A 10,794-nucleotide genomic window follows, 5' to 3' on the forward strand; every position below is an offset into this window, starting at 1 on the left:
ATGGTTGAATCAGTCTCTTACTTTAATTATATTTATAATGTTATAGGCACTTATAGCTATTTTGCTATGCATTTAAATGATTTAATGATGTAAAACAATATAAATATCTAGTTCGAGTAGCACGATGTCTCTCATTACACTTAAGGAAGCAAAACTAAATTAAAAAGGAGCAGCCTTTGCATATATTTGCCTCCACAAAGATTATATTTTCCCTTCTTTTTTGCTCTATCACAAAAACCCAATAAATGAAAACGTCATTTTTATAGAAATACATTTGAATAATATGCTATGTAGTATGTACAGAGTTTCTACTGTATGCTAGATCATGCAATAGGAGGAACTCTGGAATCTATTACCGATTGAGCCGCAGCTTCATATACCCCTGTGTATTTCACATCTCCATTTGCATGTTTTGGAGATTTAGCATCCCAGAATGACTTGAGCAGTTCCTCAAATGATGGGGTTCTAAGTTCTTCTATGGATGAAGCACTGGGTATACTCAAGGGTCTCTTTCTTGGGGTTGAACAAGTTGGTTCGTCCACCTGTATTCCGCAAACACAAGAAATTAGAATCCGGTTGCGCCAAAGGTAACATCCATTTCCTTGATCACAACAATAGTTGCTTTTCTGTGGATTAATTTTGGGCATGGTATGCATCACACATGTTAAGAATGTGTGCTTCCCAAAACACGGTAACAGGTGCTTTTCCTAAACCGATCTAAAGATGAGTTGATGACAATTTAAAGTAGTTGTTGCGTCCATTGAAAATATATTGAGCACTTCATGAATACTTATGTAAAATCCTAATTACTATATCACAATTTATGATTAAAGTCTCTTACCACGTATTCACTGAGAAGACAGTTTCCTGCATTTTCTGTTATCTCTGCAATTCTATGGTAATGGTCACCCTTCAATTCTCTCAAGTCATCACAGCATGGGATAATCATAGAATTCTGATTCCCGCAAGCTTCATGATCAAGTTGCAACAAATCTGCATGCGCTTTAACTTGTAAATAGATATTTATGGTAAGATTTACTGAGGAATTTATGATACATAGATGTGAGAGTGAGACTACCGACATTCGATAGATGAGTTAATATCTTTGATTGCTGTTTCTGCATCTTCAAGTGTAGTTGATACAGCACTCGAGATTCGAGTGCGTGTGACTTGATTAGCTTCCATTCCTCCCCTGAATGAGACGTGATTGGAAAAAAGGATGTTAACAAAATATTGTACCCTTCTGGTCTTAATACAGAATGAAAACTGACCTAATGATATCATCCACAGAAGAAGCATTTCTCTTTTCTAGACTAAGCAATGACTCTTGAGCATTTCTCCATTGTTGTGCACCTACTTCTACCTTGTTGAGGCTGCAATTGTTTGATCAGAGTTGGGCTTAATAAACAGAAGAAAATATATAATAGAAAGCACACATTCTCCCAGGACACCTTACCAGTTCTGAAGAACCTCCATAAGCTCTTTCTCTCCAGATTCTACGTCAGAAGTAGCCTCATGAAAGTTGGACTCTGTTCTTTCCAGGTGAACTCGCCACTCTGCTTCCATAGAAGAAGTGGAATCTTGCATCATTAATGTTTCTTGCTGCAGTTGGCTGGTTTTATGACTTGAACCCTCCCGAAGATCGTTAACTGCCATTTGAACCTAGTAAAGGAGAAAAGAATTATATGAACTTGCACTTAGATAGTTATGGAGTCTCTGAAAGGTAGGCTTAGTGTGTCAAAGCACAGCTACCAGTTTTTTCTTTCTAGCATTTGAGCTTGCCAGCATTTCTGCCACCTTCTCCAATAGTTGCTTTTCTTCATAAGCAGTACACTCCTACACCCAATAAAGAAAGATATGTCAAAGTCTAAAAAGAAAAAGGAGTATAAAAAATTCCAATAATGATTTGTTCACTTCTGAGAAAACGCAGTCACCTCAAACTTTTTTTCAAGCTCACACAATTTCTGATCATTGGCAGAATGTGCTTCTTCCACAACTTGGGTCAGATTGGATGCATGGTTGCCTAATGTCTTCAGAAAGTTCACCGTTATTTTAGATACTGCACGTGTAGTCTCCACTGATCTGGTATGTGCCTGCATGGAATAACATAAAATTTAGCATCTTTAGTTCAGAAGTTCAGTCAAAAAACCATAAATCACTGACCTCTCGATGTTGACGAGCAAAAGAAGTTAATTGGGCCTCTTGCTTGTGAAGAGTACTTTGAAGATCATTTAGTAATGAATCAGCCTCCAAGGCAATTCCTTTAAAATGCTGAAGAACATGGATTAAGTTAAACACAACAAGATAGCACAATCAAAACCAATACATAGAGGGGTGGGTAATACTTACATCCTCCAAGGTAAATGAATGCTTGGCTACTTCAGAACTCAAGGCTTCAAAAGTTAATTGATTATTTCCTTTAACCTCCTCAGCAAAATTATCTAAAGCTATAATGCCAGAACCATACATGTCTTTTAATTTACCAACCCGTATTCTAAGATCTTCAGTAGCCTTCAAGAAACATATCAAAACGAAGTTTGTCAATCTGATCAATTTAAGTTTAAGTAGCGAGTATAATTGCCTCCGATACCCACCTGTGACTTTGTTAATACAAAAGAGTGCACATTTTCCTCCATTTCCTTCAGTTGCTGCTCTTGTTGCATTACAGATCCTGCAACTAACTTGTGCAAGTCTTCAAGCTGTAGAGCTAACTGAGACTGGAATTTCTGGATAAGTATTCTATTTCCTTCTTCAATTTTATCCTTCCGCTCTACGGTAAGATAAAATCAGTTGAATCATGAGCAAACTTATTGCAGATGTCAAACGCATCTATTCCCTCAAATTGATAACCAGTACCCACAAGAAAAACGACTTGAGATTATACTAACCAATTTTAGAGAACAGGTTTGACACATCAGATGCAGCGTTCTCAAGCTCTGTTCGTAGCTCGATAGCATGCTCCACAACTGCTTTTTCTGAAAAAAGTAAAAAATAGAGAATAAAACATATGACATCCAATTACAAAGTACTGTATACTACACTGGCATGACAAGACTAGTGATTATAGACAACCCAACCCGAATAGAAAGAAGGTTGGTACAGAATAAATATCATGAATACTTCACTAACCAGATTTCAATAAATTTGATATCAGAAATTCCTTTTCCTTAATTGTTACATTTGCATGTTTGTGCCTTCCCTCAAGATCAATCAATGACCACTCAGTTTCTTCTAGAGCATTCTGAGATCACAGATGCCAGAAGCAAGTTTAATTGTAGAACCAGATCAAAAGTTCAAAAGAACAGAAAAAGCAGATCAGTGTGACTACTTCTTATGAACATTTTACCTGAGTTTTCCCAAGTTTATCACTTAATTCCTCAGTCAAAAGTAGCTGAGAATTGTAGTGTTTTTGAAGCTCCATCAGTTGCTGCTAACAAGTCATGAGACATGTTTCAATAGCCAAGCAATTATATTAACTATATTGGACTAACTTATGATTGAATATACCTTATCCATAGACAATGCTTCTAGTTCCATGTGTTCAATCTTTTCAGACATGGCCTAAAGAACATAGATTCAGTATTAACAATTTTTTGGAAGTATAAATGTAATCACAATTAACATTCAAACACGGGCAAGCATACTTTCTTCTCTGCTTCTTCTTGAAGATAACGATCACGTGGTATATATATTCCGTTCTTCTCTCTTGTAGCATACACCTCTGGGAAGCATAAATAAAACATACAAACCTTTTACAATTGCACTGTCAAATAGGAACAAGTGTTCATCGACATGTTATTTCTGCTCCCTTTAGAGAAAAGGTGAAAAGGAAGGAGAATGTGAAAAATGATTAACATAAAGTATAATATCTGCAAAAAGTCAACAACCTTGCTTCAGTCTGTCAATTTCAGAATACAAATCCTTAATGAGTGCTGATTTCACCATCTTTTGATTGACCTGACAAAGTAATCAACTTCAAACTATTAGATATGTTGCACTCCAAATCCATGATAAAAACACCAACCTTAACAAAAAAATAAGTATGAACAACAAAAGTCACCTCTGGTTTGTTCTTGATATTTTTAGCACGGTGTGCATAATCCAAGGTGTTGAGGGTTTCATCCAGACAGTGAATAGAAGGCGATATAGTAGCAATAACACATGTCTTAGTTTTACCACCCAATGAATCTCTCAACAGTCTTGTTAATTTGCTATCCCTGGAATAACAAGACATCTTAATAAAAAAGTCATTTTCTCCAGTTTTGGAAACATAATCAACCAATGAGAATTAACAGGATAAGTTGCAGCTTACCTATATGGAATATGACCTGAATGCTCAACTAGAGCATTAATCACTCGACCTAGTGTAAGCAAGCTTTTATTTATCTCCCCAGCTTCCCTTGCTCTACCCTGCAATTACAGTTCTCTTACAGTTGGATCAAATAAGTACTCTTCCATAACATACACACAAAACAAGCATGCTGTCACATTATTCCAAATTACATCATTTTAATGCCCTTTGGCCAAACTAAAACTTGCATAACCATTTGATACCTCTCTTGCACCAGAACGTGAGATATTCTCAGAGCCAGCAAGGTCCACAAGATTTAGCTTCCCAGACTTAATCATTTCTTCACCCTCTGGAGTACACTCCTTAATGTGAATGGTGATAGAAAATATGGAGTGCGAACGACTGCTCTGCTTGTTGAGAAGAGTCTCAGCTGTTCGCCTTTTTGCAGAACCTTTTTCCAATATCTTGTAAATTTCATTTGCGGTACAAACAATTTCTTCTTCTAAACCTCTGACAAAAACACCGCCCTTCCCGTCCTCCATAAGAGCTATAGGTTTCTTAGATTTTTCATCTACAGCTTTTGAAGTTTCCTCAGGGGTCAAAAGATCAGTTATCTCCTCATTGTAAAGCTCTAGAAACGTTACTTTCATGCTATACTCAGCATTTTGAGCTTCTAATATATCAAAAATATGTTTCACAGCTCTTGGAATGACACCAGCATCACTTGGAAATTCTCCATTCTACAAAATCAAGAACACACAGAGAGAGTCAGGTTTTAACACATAGCAACGAGAAATACTATCAAAGGCAACACAGGAAAAGTAAGCAACCTTCTGTCTAGCACCTCCTTCCATTGTGTATGTCTTCCCTGTTCCTGTTTGACCATATGCAAAAATGGTGCAGTTATATCCCTCAAGCACTTCATACACAATAGGAGATACTGCCTGCTCATACACTTCGTTCTGCTGAGAGTTAGGACCAAAAACCTATACCAAAACAACCCAAAAGCAGCATGATTTGCATGGGGCAAAATGCATAATTCATAAAATAACAGCAAAATTGAGTAATAACTTGTTCTTATGCTTTTGCTACCAGAGAATGAGGCAAGTCAGTGAATACTTCATATTCAATTGTAGGACTAGAATGTTAATATCTTCTGGAAATCACTTAGAATTCATAAAATGCACTCTCCACACTAAGTATTCAAAACTAAAGTTACTTATTTTAAGTAAGAAAATAAAAATTCCTTAGAATTAAGTAAATTGTAGTTAACTCCTGACTTATAAGCACCGATCATATAAACCCCTGACTTAAGGAAGTTTCTGAAATTGTAATATGATTGCCAATCAATATGAGAACCAACTTGACTCAAAGTAGTTGACATGAAGAACTAATATCATAGATGCTTATAATTTCAAAGCAATAATACACAATTTCTTAATGTTACCTCTACTCATAATTCGAAGAGCAAAAAAACATGATTACTCCCTAAGAATTCTTTATATATAAAAAGCAAAAGACAAAAAACCTTGTCAAATGCGAAGTTCTTATCGATCTGTTTGTTGGCGATATTCTGTACAGCTGAAACTTCTCTTCTACCCTCATTGCATGAAATCACAATCGGTGTATTCACCCTGCTTTCATCTTCACTCAATGGCCTAAACAAAAACAAAAAAACAAACCGAAACGCAATCAATTAAGTTTAGAGAAGTAATAAAACAAACTCAGTGAATGAACTGAACTGAACTGAACTAAATTAAACTCCTAGTGTCTTTGACTCGGTTACCTGCAACGAACAAGAACCTGCACATTAACACCTTTATCTTTATCATTCTTATGATTACTGAAATTTGAATTCGAATCCGAAATTCGCAGATCTCTCGATTGTTTATCACTCGAGCGTGGAGTATGCGACGGCGATAATTGTACTAATCCACCTCTTCTCTGCTGAGTAGACTCCATTGAACTGAAAACTCTTTTCTCTGCAACGTTTCAAAGACCGTGATCGGTGAAAAACGCTTGAAAACCGTGTTCAACAATCTTTTGATTTTGTGTGGTGTTATTTATATGAATTCAATAGATTGTGGTGCGATCGTTCATTTATTCAGTTAAGGGGAATGTGGCAATGATTTTGATTGAAATGTGTGAATGGAGAATTGAAGAATATGTTATTGTTGAAACAAAATAAAATACTGTTGAATAGAAAACGCGAGATTTCAGGGGTAAATGATGATAAGAATAAAAGAAAATATGCTGGCCTTGAAATGAGTGACGAAATCGAAGTCAGAGACTTTCACTGCAGAAACATTGATATCGGAATTTAATTTTATTATTCTTTAATGTTTAAGGTTAAAATATAAAGTACTTCCAAAAATAATGTTATGATAAAGTAGAGTGTGTGTCACTGTTGAAAGTAGGTAAAAAATAGGGAAAATGGTAAAAAGAGAAAATAAAGTGAAATTGAAGAAAGCGTTATCATTATTATGACTTACGATGTTATGGACGGCAATTGACAGTGAATAACGGCGTTCTAATAGGGACGGTTTTTGTATCTTGCGACCGTTACAACGACATGTTCTTTAAATAAAAGATCCTGTTTGGGAAATATTCTGAAACTTCTCTCTCTGTTTGTTAAGCAGCATATTTAGTTGATTTATTAAGGTGATAGGGTGAAAGCTACTTTTGGCCCTTAATCACTGAAATGAGTCAAGATGAGAGTGAAGGTGTGGGTTCCTAATTATTGAGGAAATGTGGTCACAAATAGCATGACAAGAGACCCTTTAATTTGCAAAATTTGTCAAGAGACAACCTCAACCAAAATTAATATTGTTTCTTAGGGTGGAAAGTAGTTACGCTTAACAAAGACTATATATCGCTGCCTGCTTATTAAAAAAATGTGAGAGTGTTGCTGGCTTGGTGCCCATTTTCCTCACCAAAAAAATATTAACTTCTTTTTTTTGAAAAATATTACAAGTAACTTTACATTAAAAAACAGTTAATTAATCTGACATCCTGAGTTTAGTAAGATTAAATAAGTCATCATTCCATTTTTTACACTTAATCAAATTCTCTAATTTATATATATATACATTATCCCTACTATCCTTGCAAAAGTTATAAATATAATATTTTAAATAAAAAAATATGACAAATATAATTAAGTTAAGTAAAATATGGTATATAACATATCCAAATAGTATATAATTCAATATCTATTTATTATTTTTGGTTCTTTAAAATACAGTATGAGAGTGATTTAAACAATATTTTCTTATAATTATTGATGCATTTTCTAACAAACCAAAAATATTAAAAATATATCGACTCTTATACTATTTGGACTTATCTCGACAATATATCATATTTTTTTTAACTTAATTATACTCATCACACATGTTTTGGTTAACTTAATCACTTATTTCTCTTGCGGGTAGTTAGTTAATATATGTATATAAATAAAGGTGATTTATAGGTATAAAAAATAGATTAATAATTTAGTAATTTTATTAAAATTAGCTAATTTACTCTAAAACAATACTTATTTTTTTCCTTTTTCTATCCTAGGGAACTAGCTCCTAATCTGAGATGGAAAAGTAATTATTATGTTTGGTAGGGTTGGAAATTAGATTATGATTATATTTGAATATGTTTTTATTTTACTATATTGGCTGCAGAGTGATTTTAATATATATTTTTCATTTGGATAGGCTAAAAAATTGATTTTACATATATTAAATTATAAAAAATGGGTATATGGTTATTCATTTATGTTAATAATATTTGGTTATTCTTTAAAGATTTGTCTTTTGAAATGTACTTTATTTTTTTTTAAATCATAAATTTTTTGTTTTGTTATGATAACAAATGGACTAAAGTTTTTTAAATAAAAAAACACGACTACATCATGTCAACAATTGAAAAAAGTTAAATGTTAAATAAAGATATTAAATATTCAAATGATAAAAGGCAAAGTAAAAGTAACAAACGTTGTAAATCAACAAAAAAAAAACTTAAACGTGAATAATTTGAATGATCATAGGCTAAATAAAAGCAGCATCTGAAAAAGATATTGACCGGGATGTAGTAAAAAACTTATAGACATTGGTGGTGTTTTTTGAGAGTGAGGAGTGTAATGTGTAATGATATTTTGCAGTGAAAAAACTAACAGTCCTAACCCAAGGGTGTGGGGAAAATTTTCAGAAGAAAAATATTTTATAAAATGTAAGTTTTGTAGCCAAACAATAGCATTTTGTATGAATTTAAAAAAAAAATTCAGGCTTAACCTCACAATTATCAAACAAAACCACACATTTAAAGTTGGTGGCTCACATGCAGGATAGGTTTTATAATTCCATTAATACATTCCCTTTCCTTGCTTTTTTTCCCATCTTCCCTCACTGTTCAACTTCTGAATTCTGATCTACATTTGTGTAGCATTGATTTAGTACCGTATGGCTCTGTTCAATTTTTAAGTAGGTCAAAAGATTAATAATTTAATTATTAAATCAATATTTATTCGGAGTCATAATCACATATCTCAATAGATATTAATTTTTTAATAATAAAGGGAATGAATATACTTAGTTATACCAAAGTAACAATATATCAGTGTTGTTTTCAAGCTAGTGAGTATTTATTCAAAGTTTTCAGCTAATTAATAAAAATTTGACATATTTTGCACAGCAGCACATAAGTGTTTCGTTTTACCCATTAAATGTAGGTTTAATAGTATAAAGTAGAATTAGATTTCAAGAACAACCAAAATATTTAGGATTTGGTTTTTGTTTGCGATACTTGTTGGAAGGGCTAGTTATATACTAATTTATTTACTAAAAGATAAATGAATATATTGATAGTATTAAGAAAAATACTAATGATTTGCTTTCCTTATTGAAAAAAAATATATGCATTGATATTATAAAAGTTTTATGCACAGTTAGTCTATCATTTATTATTCATTTTAATTATCATTGACTTTTCAAAAAAGTTAATATAAATAAATGTTAGATAGTATACTGAATATAAATTTTTACACTAATAATACATAGATATTACAATTTCTCTCGTAATTTCCTTTGCGTTCAAAAATGGCATTTAATCAATGATGTAAAAAAAATCAATGTACCAAAAAGAACCTTTAATCAATGAAGGGAATAAAATGGCATTTGACATATCTAGATACTACTACTCATTTATTGCACTCAAATTGATACGTATAAGAAAAAATGATATCTGTTTATGGGGTAAGAAAAGACGTAGAAATAAGGCTCTTCCTTCTCTAATATCTTTTTTGCCCATAAGGGATAGATATCAAATATGTTTCGTTTTATGTGTATGTTTTCTTATTTGCTAATTTTTTTCACATTTCTTTGATTTTTTTCCTCACCTTTGCTAAACTAGACTTTTTCATCTTGCAAACTAGCAGTGTACCCGTGCACTTGCACGGGTCGCTTCTTTGTTTATGCATAATGCAAATATAATATACAAATATTTTATATTATCAATAAATCATGTATTAAATCATTATATTTTTTTCCATTCATATAATTGCAATATTAACATTGAATTTTGAGTGTATATGTATAATATTAAAAAGTATAAATGCGTTTATATAAGTATTTATTTGTTGAAAGTGTGATTATAGAAAATATTTGATTCTAAAATAACTCAATAAATAAAATTTAAATTGTATTGGATAATATCTCACTTCTATATTCTCTATATAAATCTATATAAAATTATAAATATAAGGAGTTATTTTTGCATCATATTTTTTGTGATTACGTTTATAAGTATCATATAAAGTCTTAAGAATTTTTTAACATATCTCTTAAATGCTTATTTTTATTTAGATTAATGTTCATTGTGTATAAATATTTGAATATATTTTTAGCATTCAAATATTGTATAATTAAATGTTATTTATTTGATTATGTTTTAGCTAATAACCATTGTATGAAAATAACTCATAAATTTAAAACACATTAAGTTATGATTTGACGGATATTTTTTTTGATAATTTTAATCAAAATAACATAAAGAGTCTAATAATTGATTTGTTATTCTTATATATTCCTAGTTAAAATACATATATTTTCCATGAATATATATACCATTGTTATCTTTTAATTAAATAATATAATATATTAATTAAATATTTTGAAAATTCTCATTCGTTATATTTTCATATGTTATACTAATATATATTCAAAAAATTTATGATTTTTAATCTTTAGAATCTATTAATGCTAATAATATATTCTTTAGTAATTTCAAAATATGAAATAGTCTTAACGAAATTTGTTACCTGAAATAGCATTGATGAAAGAAGAGTGAACATTTCTTTCAATAGTGGTGTCATTAATGGTATGATCCTGCTTCCACAAGAATTGATAATAAAATTATTATGATAATTATAGTCATTGCTATTAATGCTAATAATATCCTCATTGGTAACATGCTTTTGGTTGGTTAGATTTTTAATTTTGTGGGTCACCTTAAAA

General features: G+C 31.6%; 1 protein-coding gene across 1 annotated transcript; it reads right to left on the reverse strand.

The window, feature by feature from the left end:
- LOC109355356 (kinesin-like protein KIN-5D) lies at positions 217-6,253 on the reverse strand. Its single transcript, XM_019598473.1, has 22 exons — positions 6,078-6,253; positions 5,820-5,949; positions 5,122-5,277; positions 4,555-5,031; positions 4,313-4,410; positions 4,061-4,217; positions 3,888-3,957; positions 3,645-3,721; positions 3,508-3,561; positions 3,347-3,427; positions 3,130-3,241; positions 2,889-2,975; positions 2,595-2,770; positions 2,350-2,511; positions 2,164-2,271; positions 1,935-2,093; positions 1,753-1,836; positions 1,457-1,662; positions 1,272-1,373; positions 1,083-1,192; positions 842-993; positions 217-542 (listed from the first exon to the last, which is right to left on the reverse strand). The coding sequence occupies exons 1-22, from the start codon at positions 6,251-6,253 to the stop codon at positions 324-326; spliced, it is 3,153 nt and encodes a 1,050-aa protein (XP_019454018.1). The 3' UTR covers positions 217-323.

This window comes from Lupinus angustifolius, chromosome LG08 (genome assembly GCF_001865875.1).
Source record: "Lupinus angustifolius cultivar Tanjil chromosome LG08, LupAngTanjil_v1.0, whole genome shotgun sequence".
NCBI classification, from domain to species: Eukaryota; Viridiplantae; Streptophyta; class Magnoliopsida; order Fabales; family Fabaceae; genus Lupinus; species Lupinus angustifolius.